General features: G+C 42.0%; 1 protein-coding gene across 2 annotated transcripts in view; it reads right to left on the bottom strand.

The window, feature by feature from the left end:
- The window catches only part of vldlr (very low density lipoprotein receptor), a 38899-nt gene that overhangs the window by 12394 nt on the left and 4521 nt on the right, over window positions 1–21984 (bottom strand). For both annotated transcript variants that reach the window (XM_063889620.1, XM_063889621.1), the window contains exons 2-14: window positions 18219–18338; window positions 16205–16327; window positions 11551–11673; window positions 9293–9501; window positions 7932–8094; window positions 7399–7521; window positions 6331–6453; window positions 4727–4846; window positions 4047–4172; window positions 2799–2970; window positions 2073–2297; window positions 1871–1989; window positions 924–1063 (exon numbers count right to left, since the gene is read on the bottom strand). In XM_063889620.1, the coding sequence (XP_063745690.1) occupies window positions 924–1063; window positions 1871–1989; window positions 2073–2297; window positions 2799–2970; window positions 4047–4172; window positions 4727–4846; window positions 6331–6453; window positions 7399–7521; window positions 7932–8094; window positions 9293–9501; window positions 11551–11673; window positions 16205–16327; window positions 18219–18338 (1886 nt within the window). The remainder of the gene's footprint in view (window positions 1–923; window positions 1064–1870; window positions 1990–2072; window positions 2298–2798; window positions 2971–4046; window positions 4173–4726; window positions 4847–6330; window positions 6454–7398; window positions 7522–7931; window positions 8095–9292; window positions 9502–11550; window positions 11674–16204; window positions 16328–18218; window positions 18339–21984) is intronic.

Here is a 21984-nt window from a genome sequence, read left to right on the forward strand (position 1 = left end):
ACAGAGCATTCAGAGAAGAGCTGTACCACTGGCAAATGTGCCTGCATGTGAATAAATAAGTGAGAGCGAGATAGCGTCGTATGAGTGGGTGTAGGTGACAGAGCCACATGCCCATGATTCACAAAGGGAAGGCAGACCTGACGCACATAAAGAGTGCAGGATTCAACCAGCAGATATCATTGCATCTACCATTAGGACACAGATACAAGACCTGATCCACCGTGCAGCTTCTTTTAACGAGCCCCTCAGAGTGCTGATTTTAGCATTTACTCTAAATCCAAACATCCTTAATGCTATAATGAAGAGTAAACGACTTCATGAAGAATGACTCTTCTCCTACAGCTATCACACTGAAATGTACTACACACTTTTTGCATAAACAAGCACAGTTTTACTCGAAAAGCACAAAAGGAGCACATATTGGACCACTGAGTCAGTACAGACAACACAATGAACGACATCTAGACTGTAATTACGGGCTCTCAAAAGCGCTTGCGTATAAACTGTACTCGCACAGAAAAGTAGATTTATAAACAGCTTGGCTTGCTCAATTATACTGAAATCTATGCAGGAGAGTTAGATGTAGATGAGAAAGCTTTAAAAACGTGTGGATTCATCTGTGATTGGTCACAGCAATGAGCATCTTAGTTTATTTATGATACTGCTTTATCGTCATATCAAGTCTGAACTTGAAGGACAAATATAAGACCCACAACATGCTCAACAAGACCCTCTCGCGTACATTTGACCTGGGATTTATCTCTGCGTTTAATGAAAGGATTGACAGGTGCACAAAGGAGTGCTTCAGTCTAACTTTAGTGTATCTCCGATTTGATGTCATTGTTGTAATATATTCAGCTCAGTGTGTCCCCCTTGTTACCAAAGCAAAAGGAGAGTGTGTTGCAGACAAATTGGAACAGTACCTCAAAAACAGTGAGAGCGAAGGGATGAGCCAGGTACTCTGAAGACTGGAGCACTTTCTTCCTGTTGTCTCCGTTCAGGTCCACGCTGCAGAGCATGTGCAGCTTCGAGTCGACCCAGTACAGCCTGCCTTTGATCAGATCTGAGAGGGAGATGAAGCGCAAGTATATTGACGGCAGAACAAGAACGAAGGGATTGAATGATTACACAAGGAGAGATAGAAGGGAGAGGCGAAGATGAGCATGGAATAAAAGTGGGATGAGTGGAAATGAAATGGAGTTGAAGAATAGAGGGATGAAAGATTACGAGACATCAAAGATAAGGAGAGAAATCTAAATCAATACAACATTTCATTAACAAGGACAAATGAAGGGCTTTCTGTTCCACACAGGAAGAGACCGAGGAACAAAAGGAGAGCCTGTGGTAATACGATCAGGTGTTATTGGATAAAGTCATTATCAAATCATCTACCAGGAGGGAAATCGGATTACCTGCCACAGCTTCATTGTTCAATCTTTAAATAAGTAAATGTAAAAAGTAAAAGTAAATAAAGTGCTAGCATGCAAATTAAAACTAGTAAAGGCTTAGGTTTTAAAACGGGTATAAAAACATGGCAGTAAAAGCACAGGAAGAAAATGTGAAATGCAAAGCACCGAACTAAATGTTAAGTGTGTCAGTCAGGGGACATGACACCCACCACACACACACACACACACAACTATAATATACTATAACAACACAATCCTGGGAAACTGCCATTTTGCATATTGAGGACTTATGGAGTACTACTTAATACTTTAAGTAAATTAAGCTGAAACAAAACACAAATCTGTGTTTAAGTACATTTTGAATTCAGATATTTTACTATTTTAAAGATCAAAGTATTTCAGTAAAGGATCTGAATACTTCTACCGTGTGTGTGTGTGTGTGTGTGTGTGTGTGTCTCTACCCAGAGTGATGCCATTCGGCCACTGGATGTCCGTCCCCACCAGAACCTGCCTGTCCACTCCATTCATCCCAGACTTCTCAATCTTGGCCGGTTCGCCCCAGTCAGACCAGTACAGAAACCTACAGGACCAATGAGTAAACATACACACATCATCATTTGAAGATTAAATATTATTTGACATGCACAAAGCTTTACTACTCACCCGGACAGCGGGTCCACGGCGATGGATGCCGGTTCTTTGAGGCCTCTGTTGAACAGAACTTTCTGTCTGGTTCCGTTGAAGTTGGAAACAGAAATGGTTTTGGTGCCGAGGTCCGACCAGTACAGGTTCTTATAGATCCAGTCCACAGCGACGCCCACAGGAGTCTGGACGCTGTCGATCACTTTCTTATGGGTGCCGACTTCGCCCCGTTTGTCCAGCACAGTGCTGCGAGGAAAAAGAGGTCCATTTACTCGTCACACGACCACAATCCGTAGAAGTCCTTACTGCACTTGAGAGGAATTTGGTGCCAATTAAAGCTCAACATGTCTTCATTTAGCATATTAGCAACATTTGCTAATTAGCACTTTACATCATCCAGCTGTGACTGGATGTCATTAGCTTTGAAGAGCCAGGATGAAGAGTTGGAAATCACCAAACTGATTACTATTCATCCTTAGGTGGCCATGGATGAGTGTACTGCATTTCATGTCTAGCCATCGAACTGATGTTGAGGTATTTCACGAGATTAGAGACCACTTCGAATTCCCTGACAGAAACAGACTGACGGTAACATCCCTAAAACCAGGCTGCCTAAACATGTTGAAATGAAAAGAAATGAAAGATTGAAATCGGATCTTTTGGAAAGAATAACAGATACATTATTGTGCTTTGTTGTTTTTCTTCACATGGTGTGTGTGTGTGTGTGTGTGTGTGTGTAATATCTACCTATAAATGGCTCTCTGGCCCAGGTCGGCCCAGAAGATCAGCTGCTGGCCAAAGTCGGCGTCCAGAGCCACGGTGTTCCTCTGCTGCTCCACGATCTGAGTGTACTCCTTCCTCTCCAGACCCAGGCGGCGGATGTCCCTGCGGTTCGTGAAGATCAGGCAGGGCTCCTTACCTGAGGACAGGGAGGAGAAGCTCAATCTGACAACTAAAAAAAGGTTTTCAGATTTGACACCTGGTTGTCACATGACGTAATGAATGACTCTCTCCTGGTCTAAACATGTTATTAAAGGTGTGTGCGCTTCTAGGTCACAAATTCGGTCTGAACAGAGCCAATTGGTTGGTAGCGTATAATCAGAAACTACCATTCCTCAGTTAATCGTCCAACTAGGTACCATTTTTTAAGAGAGGAATTATACCATAAATAAGGGTTTATAGGATCGTTATGCGATCGATTTGGAAAAAAAAGACATCAAGCTGAAAGAGACAGCGATGGTCTTTGTGAAAGAGCGACACAATCAACACAGCAGCACGTGATCAGACAAGAGGAGGACTGTCTCCAGCAGCAGGACAACTCTAGAGCCGCTCTCATTATTTATCAAAGTACGTTTCATTTCCCTCTGAAACCAACTCTTCATTTAAAATGAAACTACGACTCGACTTGTGCAGGTCTCCTTGAAGAAACTCTTATCATGCATTCTTTAAAACCTAGACACGCTTTGTGGATGTGTGATTAAAGAGTTGTAAATTAGGACAGTCTTTGTTCACAATGAGATCAGTGGGCTAACTATATACATCAGAATATGGCCAGCCTCTTAAAACCTGGATGTTCATTTCAAGAAGCGCCAGTTTTTAAAAGCTGAAAGATCCCCTAACATATTTTAAGCTTTTACTCTGACCCAGCTTAACCTTGCAGACTGTAATAGACGTTGGGAGCTTCTGATCCCGATGACAGACCAGAAATTAACCGTTATACGAGAACCCATCATTTTCCAGGACACCTTGGTTAATTAGGTCATTTTCCACGACAGGAAAGCAGCGCTGGATTATGGATCGAGTGACTTTTATTCAACACTACACATCACTGCTCATAACTTTTTTTGCAGAAACCCATCGTAGATGTTGTCCATGATAAATGGACCAGCTATTGCAAATCATTCTCACATCATTGCTTCTAAATGATTAAAATCATCTCAAAACTATATTTTTGTTAATATTTTCCACAGTTTTCTTTCTCAGCTGCTGACTCACCGACAGCCTTGCAGACTCCGGTGGTGGGATCCATCTGGTAGCCGTTGTGGCACTCGCACTTGTAGCCGCCCTTCAGGTTGATGCAGATCTGACTGCAGATGCCGGGGTTCATGCACTCATTGATGTCTGCACAGAGCGAAGAAACAGCCGTTTAATCCAGCTGCTGAATGCTTTAATTTGGATAAATCAGTCGTTTGCACACAGCTCTCAAAAAACAATTACCTTCTGAAACATTCCCATGATGCCTATTGAATGAGATTGGAAACTAATGTGAGCTCGGGAAACACCGAGTATAATTAAACCCAACTATCACTGTGGATGTTTAAGCTACTGTCAATGTTAATATGCAGATGATTGAGTAGTCATTTTGTTCCTGGGAGTAAATCAAGAGAACTATGCAACCAGTGTTTTCATTCCAGAAGGGATTATACACTTCATAATATCCAGAGCAATGCAAAAATGTTGGAACAGTGCCTCCTGAACATAATCGAGAGGATTTAGAGTTTTAATAATAATAAACTACAACAGCCAATCAGTGCACACTAACTCCTTTGAAGGACAGAAGTGCAAATAATAAACCAGCCTCAAGTTAAATACCTGCAGGCCTAAGTACGTGTGACCCAGCCTGTTGGATTAGCTGAAAGTCAAAACAAATTTGCTCCACTGTTCGGGTCACCTACCCCCGCAGGTCTTGTGGTCTATGAGCTGAAGTCCAGGTGTGCAGTCACACTCGAAGCCGATCACCATGTCTTTGCAGATGTGAGAGCAGCCGCCGTTGTTCAGCAGACACTCGTTCAGGTCTGAAGCACATGAGGGGGAAACAGGGCTTTGATGTAGCTCTACAAGGACTGTGATCATGGAAGCAAGACACACAAACTGCAGCGCAATTGTTAAAAGGAATGAAACGTTACATCCAGATTTTACTATAAAGAAGCAAGGATTTCAGTCTGGATTCGCACCGACGCTGTTGAGGATGTTATGGACCAACGTGCATACTTTAACACTGAAATTATTTACAAGTTGACACTTCTGTGATGCTTTCTTTGTGTGAGTATATCTATATTTAGTTATTTTAAAAAGAAACTAACCTGCCTGAGCATCCCATAATATTTTATATATGTATCCTTGTGCTTAAATCTTTCATTACCCATGTTCTTTCGATAAAAGCTGTATAAATAATTAAGTTTAACAATTCAACGAAGCAGGTAGTGCAGCAAAATCTGTTTTAGAAGTGTGGGGTTTTTTTTTGTTTGGTTTAATTTTTTTCCTGACCTGTAGTACAACTGAGACGTCGAGTATTCAGATTGGCCGAGTTGTTTGATGCATGAAAGAGAATTATTTAAAAGCACTATTCGTTCTCTCGCGCTGAAATACAGGACACATTAAAGATGCACGAGATGGGAAACCCACACATCAGATAAATCCATTTGAACAGTGAGAGATGTCCTGTAGCTTTTAGCCTCTTTTGCCCAAAATTCAACTCGCATCGTTGAAGTACGGACGGTAAAACGAAAAGCAATTTGTCTTGTACTCAGTGACCGAGTAGCTGTCCGGACAAATCTAAATGTTAAATCTTCTTTCTGTGCTTTGATTTGCTTTTATTCTGGGAAAAATCAAGCTTAGTTCAATTTCATATCGCTGACATTTAGAGCGGCCAGGAGCGCAAGCACCGCGAGACTTTTTAACAAGTGACATTTAACAGATTCCGGTAGAAAAACACAGCTCGGCCTTAAAGATCATTCACATTAACACAGACTCTAGCACACATATAATATAAATCAAACATGCTGATTAATCGTCTTGTGTGCCATCACTAAGGTGAGAGGGATATGGAAAAAATGTAATAAGTTTGATCTTCATCGGTCTCAAGACAAAGCACCTCTTCAGTTTCTCCTCCATGTAGGCTCCAGTCAAATATCCCGTTTCATTTACTGTCCTCAGAAGTCAGTGGCATAGTTACTAAACCTGGCAACCGCTCTTTGACTTGAGGAAGCAGTCTGACGGTTTGCATGATCAGTACCATTAAAGTATCGTGCCCAGAGAAAGGCCTCAGAGTGGGAGGTCTTCTCCGGATAGTAAATATTTGGTTTGATGCACATTAATTGCACTGCTGTGATTATAATGCTGCGAAGTTGGTGGTGGAAAACGGATGAACAATTAGCTCATTTTCCCCCCATTAGCTAAAATTCTATAAACGTTGACAAAAATCTACGGAAGTATTTCTGGCTTCAGTTTAGCATAAACCCAATTTTCTAACATGCCGATTGGCACTTTTTTTACTCACTGCATTCCTTGATGGGTTCGTCGCTCCAGTCGGGACAGTCCCGGGCCTTGTTGCACACTTTGCTCATCTCGATGCACTCCCCGCTGCGACACTTGAACTTCTCTGGTCCGTTACACTGAGTCACTGTAGAGAAAGACAAAGAAATGTACAGTCAAGGGCAGGAATTAGACGCAGCATTCTCTAATACCTTCCTGATTTAAAGAGAAAGCTGCAAATACAAGACTACCTTAGATACAGTTGCTCTTTTGGTTTTACACAGAGCAAGGCTAGCAGTTTCACCGTGCATTAAGTCGTTATGCTAAGCGTAGCTAATGGATCCATTGAAGTTCTTTATACCAAGACGTGCATCAACTTTCTATACGCAACACAATTTCCTTTCTTGCCAAATTTCCAAAAATTCTTTAAGAGTTTACAGTCGCCTTAAAGCTTCACAACCGTGTAAACTCCATTTCAACTTGAGAAAGTCCGACTGCAGACAATAGACAGGGTTGAATGAGGGAGAAAAAACAGGATTTTGTAGCAAGTTTTAACAGGTTTAGCTTCCCCTGGCATGTTCGGTTATAGAAAAGGATTTATGCACCTAAAGCCCTCTTCGTCTCACAGCTGTAGTAACCGAGCTGACAGAAACCTTCAGCATGGTGTGAGAATCTTCCATAACTTGTCAATGTTTAAGTCATTTACAAGGCCAAGCTGTATGCTACTTGAGCAACAAGATCATGTTGTGAAAACAAGATAACCAGAAGGATTTTTGGGTACATTTTTGTTCAACATGAGCACACAAAACACAGCAACAGAAAAAGCTTTCAAAACACACGGTGAACAAACACGCTGAGCACAACCTCAAGTGGATTTGGATGAAAACCACTTGAAAAATACATGCCCACAGCATCTACACCAACACACACTCATCTTCTGAAGCACAGGACAACCAACAGAGGAATTTCAAACATAAAAATGCTTCTAAAAGATAAGAAAAGGGGAATAGTTCAATTCTACATTTCCTCAAACGTTCTCCACCAACATGACTTCAGACGAGCTGCACACACACACACACACACACACACTTACTGTTTTTGCAGTTGACCTCGTCCGATCCGTCGGAGCAGTCTCGGAGGCCGTTGCACTGTCGGCTGCCCAGGATACACTTTCCATCGTCACATTTAAACTGATCCGGTCCACACGTGCGTACAGCTGCCACGGACACGGACACACACGGACACACACACACAGCATGAAAGTAATGCTGAAATAATCAATTCCTCAATGTGTTGATTGAAAGAAAATCATGCACCGAATCAGCATTTTTAATATTGATATAACAATTTAAGTCACATTTGAAGGATGCATTTATTCTCTGTCTCCAGCTTCTAAGTGTTTTTGACTTTTAATCAGACAAACAGACACGGTTCTATGTATGTATGTATCTTATCAGTGCATGAGGTTATTAAAAAGACAACTGGAAAGAGAGAGAAATAAAGGTCGAAGAGCTTCTTTAGCTGAAACCATCCCAAAACCGACAGTTTAAGAAGTCCAATCCATCTGCCTCGGTAACAATTGTGTTTATGATGTCAAAATGTTGATGACAGCCCGTGTGTACATACGACAGTTGGCTTCGTCGCTGCCGTCTTTGCAGTCGGGGTCTCCATCACACCTCCACTTCTTGTGAATGCACTCCCCCGAGCGGCACTGCATCTCGCTGGACGAACACTTGGCGGGCGGTGTCGGGTGGCGACCGCAACGAGAGGGAGACTCATCGGACTGATCCTGCAGAGGACAGACATTTGGTTTGAGCTTACTGCTTTTGCCCTGGGTTTCAGCCCTCATACTGCTGTAAAAGTGTTTCCACTCGCTGTCGTCAACACTTGCCATCTTGCAGTTTCCCAGCAGGGAGCCTGACATTTAACGTATGAATTTTTAAAAGCATTTAGAGAAAAACTAAGAGCAGTTTTGTAGCATGTGACGTTTTAATCTGGTAAGGCCCTCTGACTGAACAGACATTTTTGGGACAGAACACAAAGGTACAGGTAAAGATTGACTAGTTGAAGCAGTGATTGAAAGGAGATCTGATGTGTGGGGCTGAAGTGACAGAGCTTTAAGGAATGGGATCTCAGACGATTATCACTAATTGGAATCAAAACTGGGCAATCAGACAGGCCGGGCTCAAGGAGCAGCAGGAAGACTTGCTCTCACTTACATCAGCCCAGAAAGTCACTGACTCCTGTGGGAGCAGATTAATGGAGTGTGAGACAGAGTGCAGAGCGTTTGTGTGTCTGAAACTGACTACTAACAGTGACGCAGGAAGGGCTGGGTGTGTGAGAGCAGCAGAGTAAATAACAATGACCCTCTAATTGAACAAAGTATTCTAAATATTTGTGGGTGTGAGTGTTTGCATCACTTGTTCCATTTCCCTGCTAAGACCGTCACAGCGATAACCGCACAGCCAATTAGCAAGAAGCGGGAAACTGCAGACTCAGTAGAACTGGTTGGGAGTATCAGAGTGAGTGTGTGTGTTTTAAACTTGTAGAACGGGTGTGTATGTGCGTAACGTCTGCCCAGGGATCTCACAACGGACAGTTTGTTATAATGAGGCAACATCTGCAGAGAAAATAACAGGGAGTGTGAGAAGCAGAACATAGAATACATTTTATGACTTCATACAACATATACACCTCTCTATATCTGCTGGGGCAGACCGAGGTACAGTTATGTGTTAACTCTACTGAGAACATCTCGTCTAACCAGAGACAGGATTTAACATTTGAGTGGTTTTCAATGACAGTAGTCAAAAGGCGGACGCACATAAAAATACCTCAGCAATGAGTCACAGTTCATTTGGTTTTGTTGGTAAACTGAGGACACAAGAGACTCCACTTATCCATGTTTGACTTATCCATGCACCTTGTCCACAATGCATGTCCTTATTTCTCTGAACTTGCGTGACATTTTATTGCGATCGTCTTACCTGGCAATCCACGTCGTCGTCGCACACCCAGCTGGCCGGGATGCAGGACGAGTTTCCGCACTGGAACTCGCTGGGGCCGCAGGAGGACGGCGCGCACTCCACCTCGTCTGAGCCATCGCCACAGTCGTCCTCACCGTTGCACACAAAGTTCTTGGAGATGCAGCGGCCGCTGGCGCACGTGAACTCATTTGGAGCGCAGGTGATGTTACCTGGAGGACAGAATGCAATAGTGAGAATGTGTGAGGGTTAACAGCTCAGTAGCTAAAAGGAAAATACATTGATTTACAACAAGCTCTAGCAGTAATCAGTCTTTTCCTAACCTGTCAGAACACAGCGTAAGAATTTCAGCCTGTCTGCACTTTTTGTTTTTATTGTGTTATTCCAACGCTGTTGAAACAAAGGAACCCTTAGTCGTGGCAAGTGCAACTAGTGAGCAGAGAGCAGAGTGTTTGAATGCCATCTCTCTGCTCCACACACACAATCACCGCCCACGATTCGCAGATGAAAAGGAGAGGGGAGAAAGGAACCTGACAATAAACACAGCAAAGACCTTCAAACCGAGTAGACGTAAGACTGAAAGCACACACAATCAGCTAAAAACACCTTAAACCTGCTCCTGTTTCTGGGTTTTATTGCCACACTGTATACATTTGTCATACAAGACATAACATGACCCTAGCATGTTTTTCCTAATGAAATCTACTTCTAACATTAGGAGTAGTGCATGACAGAAGGACAAGATGTGTGGCAGCTTAAGGAAGCATGTGAGGTTAGTCGCTGCATCCCACTACACAAAACATCCCACTTCAGAGATTTAATATAAAAAAAAAAGACGACAATTAACACGTCTCTTCATTCTAAGCAGCTTTCAGTGATTAGCATCTTCAGCCAGAGGGGACGGGACACACTAGTGTGCTCTGCTATTTTAAAATCAAATGAAGCACGAATAATTTGCACTCATATTGGCATGCTATAGATGAAGCGTCATATTTGTTGTCGTGATGAACGTCTTGCATCGTCAGCAGTAGAAATCCAATACCAATCATGCTAATCATCATTACTCCTGACTGATTATTCGTCACTTGAAGCAGATTTGGCCTCGACTGCCTTGCTTATAGCTGCTGCTACAGCCTCACAGCCCCAGATAAGCGGCGGAAAATAAATGGATGGATACAATTTACCAACGTGCTACAGGCTGCTTCGGTGTTTTCTGTCAGATCCAATTATGTTAGTTTATAGTTTGTCCAGGCAGAGCGACATTCTCTGTGTGAAAAGCGCTGGTGGTGTGTTTGTGCTGCGCAGTGTTGAGGACAAACAGCTGGAGGATGAGAAGTAACTGATACACACGTCCGTGAAATGCAAGTACAACACTCCAGTGCTTGCATCACTTCTGAAACATTACATCATTGCACTTCTTCAAGCCACAACAGGCTTCTGTGCACGTCAACAGAGCAGTGCACTGATGATGAAAACTGAACCAGAAGAGAGCCTTGCAAAAAGTAATGGAACACAATGTGCAAACCTCTCTTATTTCAGCCATCTACCCAAAAGAAAACCCCATCAATTTCCGCACGAGGGAACCTGTAGTGGTAAAATGCGAAATCATTTCCAGCTTTTAGGACTCAGCACTACTCAATCTCAGGCAGACAGAAGGGTACACACCACAGCTGTTGCCATAATAGGAGTCCGCGATGATGTGATTGAACTTTCAGTTTATCAGGTGCTACAGGGATTACAGTCACTGCATCAATTACGTTTCTACATTTAAAACGAGAAGCATCAGCAAGTCTGCTTTTTAGGAACCAATACATTAGTGGGCAGCAGTATTGTGACTCCCTGTGTCCCATAATCCACTGCGCCACTAAGTCAATTATTTAAAAAGAGGCTTCAGGCAATTATTGTCAACTCAAGGTCAGCTCCACTGTTTGTACTTTTTGAGTCACAAGGCATAACAGATTTATATAGACTGTAGGTGACATAACTCAGATAGAGTCCAGCCTCCGAAGATACGTCTACAGAATATGGGCCGTGGATCTGAGACATGGAAAGGAAACACAGGTCCACATCTTTCCTTACAGCTAAAAAGATATAATATTTACTTCTCACTTCCTGTTCTACAGAAGAACAAACACAAATGCTTGCCGTTTCTCAGATCTCAACTTAGAGTTCTTTAGAAGTGTCCTACCGTGACGTGTATGATAACCGCCTCAGACGATTGGACAAATATTCCTCCCATGTTTTCCTGCATGTCCACCTACCACAGTTGACTTCGTCCTCTCCATTGTCACAGTCCTTTTCTCCGTCACATTTCCAAAAGGTGGGGATACACTGAGTGGAGCCGGCGCCGCAGCTGAACTCGTTCACACGACACGTCCGCATGTCTGCAAGGGAAAGAAACACAACACGGTGTCAACAATGTATTGCATGATAAACCTCAATGTCACAACCACACTGTATTGTGTAGCATGTCAGAATGCTGGCAGGAAACCACTTTATTCTTTGAGAGTATACACTTAATTATGTTTATCAGAGGAAGAAGAATTGTTTCACATTGACCAAGAGAACAACCTGCAGCTGCATCAGAGATTTCCTGTTCATCTTTTAATAATACATACAGAGGGATGAGTGATGCTTCTGCAGGAGTAAATAAGTAAAGCAACAAGGGGAGTCAATGTCCCACAGCTGCAGTGGCTCTACTTGTTGTCTTTTGTGTGTTTTTTTTTTCCCTCACGACAGCAAGGCCAGAAATAACAATAGGACAGAACTAGGACAAAGCATTACTGGCTTTTTGTGTTGGAAATAATGGAGTTGAGCTTTGAGTTACCTGTCGACAAAGACTATGAGACATATTGAGTAAGAAAGCTGAGATCTAAACAATTGTATTTATAAAAAACTGTCATTACTTTGAAGGAAATGGTAAAAATGTGGATGGTCGGTTTCTTTTCCGTTCTAGAAAACAAAGTGTCCAGATAAGGCGGGCACTTTAATGTCATCTGGAGGTTAAACTTAAGATCTTCCAGCATCACAAGGAACCAACATTTTTATCCCTGCATACATATTCATCCCACAGTGCTGGTTTCCATAAAAAAAGTCAGCTTCTAGACTTCGTTTGGCTCTTATCCCCGCGATCTTCCACTGTGGAGGGAGATAACAAGCAGCGTGGCGCAGAAGACCGGAGCGCGCTGTGATAAGAGCGGCTCGGCGGAGCGGCAGATGAATGTGAATTGAAAAGCGGCTCCCAAGGCTGCGGTGAATTATTGACTACCGGGATGTAGTTGTGTTGATACTCCATGTGTGCTGTGTACTCTCCAGTCAGTTTATGACAGTACACAATTCTTGCTGCGGATCAGACTAACCCTGGATCCCAACACTGTACTGTAGATGCACAACCCCTCTTACACATATTGAATTGGGCATCGTAAGGAAATGCCGAGATGGTAAAACTGTTGATAAGTTCAATTTCAAAAACGCAGTTTAGGTCAAACAAGTGAAAAAGTGACATTAAAGTCAATGTTTTATAATTAACATAAACACTGAGTTTAATATTTTCCATGATAGGAAATTGACAAAATTGTTTGTGCATGTCGTCATTTAGTTTTTTGAAAAGAAAGTAATTCTAATTGGTGCCCCTCTGCCCCTGAGACTTCAGGGAAAGATAGTTAATGTAACTATTGTAACCCAGTCAGTAAAAACACAACCGCAGTACGAGTCCTTCACACAGAAACTCCCAGGGGACAGGGAGAGACAGAGACAGAGACACACACGCACACACAAGCCAAGTCATGTGGAACAGCTGGTCAAACAGTATGGTGATGTAACAGCTATAGTCACTGGTTTGAACTGCACATACACAAGTGTATTTATAACTGCACTAAAAAAAACACACGTGCATGCACACACACATTTGACGGCCAACCTTTCAAGTGGAAACATAGCACACAGGTTGTACCATGTTATCAACACAAAACAGACAAATGTCAGAAGGTTGATAGGTGTAAAGAGGGGAAGCTGAAATGGCACAGCAGGCCTATCATTCACACAGAGGTCATTAGCAGCTAAAGTCACTGATGTAGAATTTTTGGATTAGAAACGCGTGGAAATAAATGTTTAAAAAGGAAAATTTAAAGAAAGGATTCTAAGAAGAGGTGTGGTAATGAGATATAATTCACAAAGCCCATCTTCTGTCACAATTCTGAGAGTTCAAACAGGGGAACCAATCTTCAAACAGAGACCAGATGCCTTAAAAACAGCCTTGCTCTCTACCATTTCCTACAAAAAGTCCACAATTTTCGAGGAAGATTTTAAATGACAGTCTGAGCATCGTGGGGCATCTTTCAGAACAACAGTAGATAACAATTAAAACCCTTAAAGTTAAATATGCAAGGATTTAGACGCAAGATGCCCCCGCACTAACAGCAGCTTGTTTACTTCAGCCTGCAGCCAGGATTAATCTGGAGGCATTACTTTATCATGCAAAATGTGAATTTCCTCAAAAGCCAGCTCTCTGTAGTATTTGGAAAAGTCCTGGTCAGCATTTCTCCCTCACATACAACTCGATATCTTACAAGTAGAAAAGGTTATCAGGTTATTCTTTGAGCAGGTCGTCAGCTCGGCATTATGTGGATCAGACAAAAGGACAGGTTGATCACCTCAAACTGATGTTATAAAAGAGATGAAAAACACTTTACAGGTTTCAAAAGACAATGCAAACATTCTTTCTAAAGGTTTTAAGCTACGGGACAAACCAAGGCTACATCCATTATCTGCGGATAATGATAAAATTAGATCCAGCAGCTACTCCTTTGTGCTTTCTTTAGTACACCTCATCCAGGGAAGGCCTTGGCCACAGCACACACACATCACCACCAGCTTTGAAAAGCGCTGGTGCTTAAGAGACTCCCCAAAATGCACCGCTCATGTTTTGGCAGACGGCACCACAGATCCCAGTACAAGAGCAGAGGGATTTGCCCGGAGTCTAAGATGCAGTGTTGTTTTCTGAGGGTAGAAATTTTATTTTTGCATTGTTTGTGCACTGCTGTGTTCATACACACTGCAGCAAAAAGCAGAGGAGTGGTCTGTGAAAACAGCTGGAGTGTTACCCACACACACCCGTTTCTCCAGGAAATATCACCTCACAAAGGCTGAGTCGGACAGTGGATGACTAAGGTTATACTTAGCTAAAATGTCCAACTCAAGAACTGTTTGTTTGCTATTATAACCAAAAGTCAAGTTACATTTCACACACCACCTGCTCGTTCCTTCCAAAAATAAACCGAAGCCCTTCAATGTTAGGAAACACTGTACAGAATAAGGGTCTTCATATTGTGCAGGATTTGGTACCTCCGTTAAAAGTGAAAGGTCAAACGATCAGCGCGCCAACAAGACAGTTTCACCATGTGACAATACATAAAAAGGATTTACAAAGGCTTTCAATCAGGACCCAGAATGACATGCTAAGCTCTAAATATAACCACAGTGCAACCTTCTATTGCTTTATTGATTTACTCGTATCAGTCCAAGGGCCTCAGCTCAGTCTTTGCCAGGATTAAGAGCAAGAGATATTATGTATTCCCTTAGCTCACAGAGGCCATGGTTTTTAATCATATCTGGATTTTCCTAGTACATCTATGCGCTTGCTATCACTTGTTTAGTGGTTGTTCTGAAGATATTTTAAACTGTTACTAGTTGTAATGATTGCACTTTTCCCTCCACTGTACCTTTCTGTAAGATGACTTTTATGTGAGCGTTTCATATAAAAGAGCAATCATTCATTGTTTCATTTTAACGTCAACTCTGCAGGCTATATGTAGGCATTTTCTGGTAGGCAGAAAAGCACCCGAGTAAGACACTTGATTCTGATATGGACTTAATAAACTAGCGGCTGACAGTTTGTTGTCTTTTCTTCTGCCAAGAGGCATTAAATGTCTCCACCCTGCAGCGAGCCTGTCTTCTGTTTCCCTCTCCTCATACTGCTTTTATCCGGGTGCTGCTCTGCCTTTAGTTTGGGAATTGCCCTGATGTTCAATACCAACTTAGAGTACCGCGAATGAAAGACACTTTATTGTTGACTTACTAAAAATGCCTCCTGCATTCAGGAAGATTTCAGGAAGCAGTAAATTTGAAACCAACACGCGCGTGATGAGGTGCCTTCATCTTCCCTGTGATGTTTATCTCTGCGCTTGAGGAGACACCATAGTCCATTTGTCTTTGTAGCGGCAAAGTGAAGGCAGCGCAGGAGATGCGCTCATTAAAAACGACGACTGTATAAACTTTCCATCGTCTCTTTGATTCCAACAAGCACCTTGGGAAGACCTCCCATCATGGCTATACCATTTAAAGCTCAGCGGCTCTCCTCAGTTCCATTTAAACAACTTCTTTATTTGACACGGCAGCTCACAGGAGGGAACCCCCCCCCCACTCCCTTCACTGCTTTTAAGTGCCTCTTTGAATTTCTGCAACCATGAGATAGAGCTAAAAAAACAGCAGGAATTCTCTGTTTAGCACTGGAAATGGTCAGAAAACTCTGCAGCAGGCTTTCATACCCGTTTTAATAAAAAATAGGGCAAACCTGACCATGAGAAGCTAGTTGTAACTACTAAATATGCTGTTGGCTAACTTAATGACGGATAAATGGAGTACAGACAGCCAAGAAAGAATAAAAACTACAACATTTACATATGAGATGTAGAACAGTAGAAGTATTAAGTAGCATAACATGAACCTCTGAAAGATTACTGTATCAGAAGAATTAAGAATGAGTTCCCATTCTCCAATTAGGATGTTTCTTAGATGAAGACTTCAATCCAAAGTGCGTCTTGGAAAGCAGTTGTGTAAATGTATAAAAATATCAAAGCAATAACATTTTCCATAGGCTTCAAGTCAGATTTAGTTCAGATTAAGTGATGTACTCACGGCAGATTTCTACGCTCTCGTCGGACCCGTCCTCGCAGTCCGGCTCCCCGTCACAGTGCCATCGCTTCGGGACACATTGGCCGTTGCGACACACAAAATCCACCTCCACACAAGTCTTTCTGACTGGAGAAGGAAGAAAAGAAATGCATTTATGATTTTTCAGAGAAGATGAGACTCCAATGAAACCCCGAACAGCAAACACATATTAACACAGAACAGGAAGAGAAAGAGGAAAGGACCAAAGCCATACGTCCACACCAGATAAATATTAAATGTAGTACCCTAGCATGAGCCTTTTATCAGGTGAACAAAAATCACAAGTTTGAAATGTTTTCCCTTCTCAGTTTGAGAAAAAAGTGTATTTCAAAACTATTCTATGGAGATGTTGCTGCAACCTACACGTTCCATGAAAAATCTTTAAAAATCCATAAAACTTTCAGGAGGATTGGAGAGTTTTTCAGAGTGTCTAAAACATTAAACACCTCCAATCTCTGCACCTCCATGTAAGGCTTGAGTGTGTCCTTGAGGCTTTTCCCTCAGTCTCTCTGACCAGAATACAAATATGCACCCAAGAAACAACCAACTCCAAATGTGAGCCAAGACCGCAGCAAGTCTCCTCAGCGGGCCTCATTATCAACCTTGTTTTAGGAATTCATTTTGGATTCTCATCTTTCACACGTCTCAGTTCGGTCTGAGTTGGAAGTCTAAGCGGCTCTGATCTCCCACTGAGTTAAAAAACCGACAGACCCTCAAATGCAACACAATGTCAGGGGCTGTGAGAGATGAAGCAGAGAAGGCCGCTATCTGTTTGAGTTCAATATCTTACTTCAGTTAATTTTCCTGAGGGAAGACCTGTTTGTTTATATTATCGGAATATATTTCCCAGTAGCGCCCCGCAGTACGATCAGCTGTTCCTTTTGTCTCCCTCTCCTTCCCTTGCTTTCTCCCTTTTCCTCACTCATTTTCTGCACTTGTTCTTCCCTCCATCCCAGTGTAACATGACCCAGATAGATGAGGGACAGGGAAAATGGAGAACGATATGAAATGTATTGGAGAAAAACACACAAATGCACACTTCTGTCATATCCATATTTAGCTCTGCTCTATCTGCTACCTTCCCATCACCAGGTCATTCAGTCCCAAGGGATGCTGGGAAGTCTGGAGGGGCCAAGGAGTTTAGATTATCATGTGATATCTACGTCTGAAGTAGTGAGAGCATGAGCCTTCTGCTTTATGTAGTCTGTGGGCTCTTTATATCTTGGTATGGATGTAAAACACTGGCAGCCGTACTGAAAGTTCTCAGGATCACAGTACATTTAAGTAAACATGGTCTATTTGAAGTTGTCCTAGGTTTTAAATTGCATAGTTAAGACAAGCCGATGGAAAAGGAAAGGGGGCTTTAAGAGGTAAACAGTGTGTGCTGTGCAGCAGTCCCACCATGTTAAAAGCTAATCTGACTCCCTGTGAGCTGACCCTTTGAGTCACTCGTTTCCAACTTCATTTACATTTTGTTGACTTAACATTTATACTCAAATCTAAGTTGGATTCTTATCAATTCAGCCACACTGACAGTGTAAATACAGTACAATCCCGGAGTATCGGAAATGGCAACTGATCCGCAGAGAATAAAAGGCAACAAAAAGGAGGAGAGAAGGAGCTAGTTACATCAACCGGTAACTGCACGGTTCTGTTTGGCTTGTATTTACATGTACAGTGGCAGTAAAAAAAGGGTATGTGTTCATGGTAATGAAGACACATGGTCACCCAGTGCAACAGTGTGGCTGATTCAGAGGCATAGGATACATCAGGCTTTAGACTCATGCAATACTTGTTAGCAGGATCAATTCATCGCTGGTTTGGGAGTCATTAGATACCGACTGTTTCCGAATGAAATGATCATTTACTGAACACCAAAACATTCCCTGGCTACCATCTGTTGTTTTGTTTGTCTTTCCATCAGTGGGTGTAGCGATGTTGTTCTTAGTGCTGAATTGATGCGCGTTCAGCCTCTTACCACAGGAATTCTCGTCACTGCCGTCGGTGCAGTCCTCGTCTCCATCGCACTGCCAGACGGACGGGATGCAGCGACCGTTCCCACACTGAAACTGGCTGGCCTCACATTCTGTCTTAGTACCTGCAGAGGAAGACACAGACACAGAGGGGGGAATGAGGGAAAGTGTTTACAGTTCCTAATGCTTTCATAATCATCATTTACTATTTGTTTAGTTTAAGCAAGAGTCCCTGCAGTGCTGCAATTTAAAAACAATTTGTTGTAAACAGCGCTCACTCAGAGCAGACCTCCGCTACTACCGTGGAGATAGAAGATAGAAGATAGAGATGAGAACACTCAGTTCTCCTGGATTCTTGACCGGACTTGCTTTGCAATTTTACAACTGGAACTCTTCTACACGACAACAATAATGTAGGGATTGCAGAGCAACAATCAAGCTCCAATCCTGCAAGTCACTACTCTGATTTAAAATGGTGTCATCCACACTATACATCAATATGAGAGAAATCACATCTTTAAATCTAATTGCGTTTGAGCACTTGAAACTGATCTTACATCCCCCTGTTTGCATTTGAAATGAAAGATAAAGTGCCATCAATATTATGTAGAGAAGAACTAAACCTCAGTGACCAGAAGATGTTGACTGGGTAACATCTGTTCAGCTGTCGTATGAAGGACATCAGATGCAGAAAAACCTGAAAATAAAAACTGAACCGAGCATGACTTTTTTCTCCATTACCCGAAACTATGTAATCCCATACGCCTGAATTATTGAATGAAATGATGAGGTTGATAGTAGCTTCCCAGAGTCAGACGTGAAGAAATAAAGTGTCAGATGTATTCAGCACTGTAGATCAACCATATTTAGGTCATGGGAGGGAATACAAATGTGGTCCCGCTGAGGAAAGCCACTCGTATACACACACTGACAAGAACTGAAAATCTTAAATCTGTTTTAAAAATGGATTAAATCAAGTTATTTTCAAGCAAGAATTACAAAGTTTGCTACAGCCTCTCAATTGGGCTGAATGTCTTTAATGATTCTTCAATGGCCTTTCTCACATTGCACCTTATACTCCACATTGATTTTCCAATCCGTTTAGGAGTATACCGTGAACTGCGGTGTCAAAAACTGCGCTGCGATTCAGAAACAAACACCGAGGTGAAATCTGAGTCCTCAATACCCAGAGGATCGTTTACCACTACAGTTTCGCTGGAGTAAACGGCCTTGAAAGCTGATTCAAAAAGGCTTGAGATCAGGACTTTTAAATGACATTTCAGCACTTTTGGAAGGAAAGGAAGGAGACTGGAGGATGATTACTTCAAATAAATCAATGCAGCTAATTGAGAGCACCATAGATGTCTCATTAGGGGAAGAAACCTTTAGTTGTCATTTGTGCCATGTGCATCCCAACCTCCAGCAAGCCAGCTTAAGAGCAAGTGTTTCTTTAGTAAACAATGGAGTAAAGCTCTTCGAAGGTTTGGTTTTGGCAGCTGAACAAAAATAAACTCTATCATCTCCCAATGAGGTGCTATGCTAGTGCTATCACTACCTAGTCTAAGGCTGAAGACTTCCAGAATGCCGAGCTGTTCTGATGGACATGCCTTCTAAAGGGTAAGCAGGTTGCCTTTTAAAAAACAAAGTTGGAAGACACTGGAGGTAATGACGACTCCAGGGCTTGAAATAAATCTGTGTGACCTTGACGATGGCTTTAGCTTTTGGCTCCTTGTCCTGTCTAGGTGGGTAAGTGGAGCACAGAGACGATAGAAGCCCAGGAGAGGATGCAGATGCAGCTGAATCATTGAACCATTGCAAGGTCAACTATTCTTCATAAAGTTTCTCTCTAAAAACTTTAATGGGCTAAAACGGGAGACACTTTTCAGGCCTAAGGCAATGTAGGCATTTACCCGAGGATTTGATTCTCATCAGAACATTATAAGCCGCCTCTAAAAACTGCATTTAGCCAATAAAACTCGACTTTGAAGGAATCTGTTTAAAGGTTATCAGCTCCTTGTTGGTTGGCAGATACGAGACCAATTTCTTCAAAGCAAGGGAGGAGGTAAATATGCAGCCAACAGCCTGCAGATTTCCATTCAACCATGACTACACCAGCTGTACTTTCACCAATGTCCTGTTAAAGTAGAGAATCGTTGACCTTTTATCCACATTACCATATCAATAACCACAAGCAAAGCATTGGATCACAGCCTACCCACCTGCAATTTTTCAAAACACAATGAACAAACAACCGCTGACAGGTTTTAACACATTCTAGAGGTACAGAATACAGAATCCTCCAACTACAAGACTTCCTTGTAAACCCTACTTATTACACATAGTTTCATAAATGAGCCATCAACAAGAAAAACTGACTAGACAGACATTTGCTGGGAAAAGAGGAAACAAATGAGTCTAGAATAAAGTTATTTTCCTGTCTGCAGAAAAGTAATTTACTGACATTTTAAAAAGAAAAGGCCAGTGTTACGTTAGTGAATTAAAGGACAGTTGTGCAAGCTGTGTATCAGAGTATCCCACTGTTAGTTTTAGCTGCGTCTTCGTCTAGCACCTTTTTAATAATTGCAAAAATGCTTTAGACTTTCCAGACACACTGATAACATCTATATTTGGATCTTTGAGACATCACAGTTTGCCATGGCTCCAGAAACACTTGAAGCCACATCAAACCCTGTCTAATACAAAAACCTATGACAAGACATAGACATTATAAACTCATCAGGCAAATGCTGTTGGATGTTGAAGTCTGCTTCCCGCTCTGCTAGCCATGCGGGCACGTTATCAAGCTTCACCTGAAGGCCTATCAAATCTTCGGATCAAGGGGCAAAGGTGATTGATGATAATGTTTGTAAGATAGAAACTGAGGATCAATTCCATTATTCATGAGTTTATTTATCTTGACATAGCTGACACAAGCCTCCTTAAAAAAAGAAAAGTACATGTTGGGTTTATGGGGCTAAAAATGACTTGTTTTTTCCAACACAGTAACCCATCTGTTTAGGCTGCTAGGAATTTTGTATTCAACAAGTTTCTGAAGTGTCAGCTGAGATTGTATAAGAGGAAGTTAAAGAACGCCTCTACTACCATGGTGAATAAACATGTGAAATCACAGTCATCTCCTATTCTGTGACGTGACAGCCCAACATACTGAAGGTGTTTGAAGGAAACTGTGCACAAGTACAGTGTAGCCCTCAGAGTTTTACAACAGAAATGTGAACAGACCTGCAGAATATATTGACCATGTGTGACACCACAAGTTTGCAATGGGTATTAAATGTGACGCAAACACTTATTCAAAACCAACCTTGTTGAAATCCCATTAATTGGATCAAGAATGAATGTTATCTAAAAGTAAACAGACTTTGACCAGTGACTTCATTCAGATCATTAAAACAAATGGAAACACTTTATCAAATTGTGTTTCACATGTTTAACTGTAGCAAGGCCGTGGTGCAACACCAAATTACTCTTTCTGGAAGTATCAGCACAACTGGGCTATGTAAATGTGACACCACAAGTTGCAATGGGTATTAAATGTGACGCAAACACCTTGTTGAAATCCATTAATTGGATCAAGAATGAATGTTATCTAAAAGTAAACAGACTTTGACATCAAATCTCACGGTCACATAGCTGGGGACTTTTGCAGTATTTACTTCATTTAACTTTGAAACCACCAACTCCAGTCGTGATGCAAAAACCCTGAAATATATTAGATAAAGTCAGAGTGTAAGAAAGCAGTCATGAAGTAAA

Source organism: Eleginops maclovinus, chromosome 8, assembly GCF_036324505.1.
Source record: "Eleginops maclovinus isolate JMC-PN-2008 ecotype Puerto Natales chromosome 8, JC_Emac_rtc_rv5, whole genome shotgun sequence".
Classification (NCBI taxonomy): Eukaryota; Metazoa; Chordata; class Actinopteri; order Perciformes; family Eleginopidae; genus Eleginops; species Eleginops maclovinus.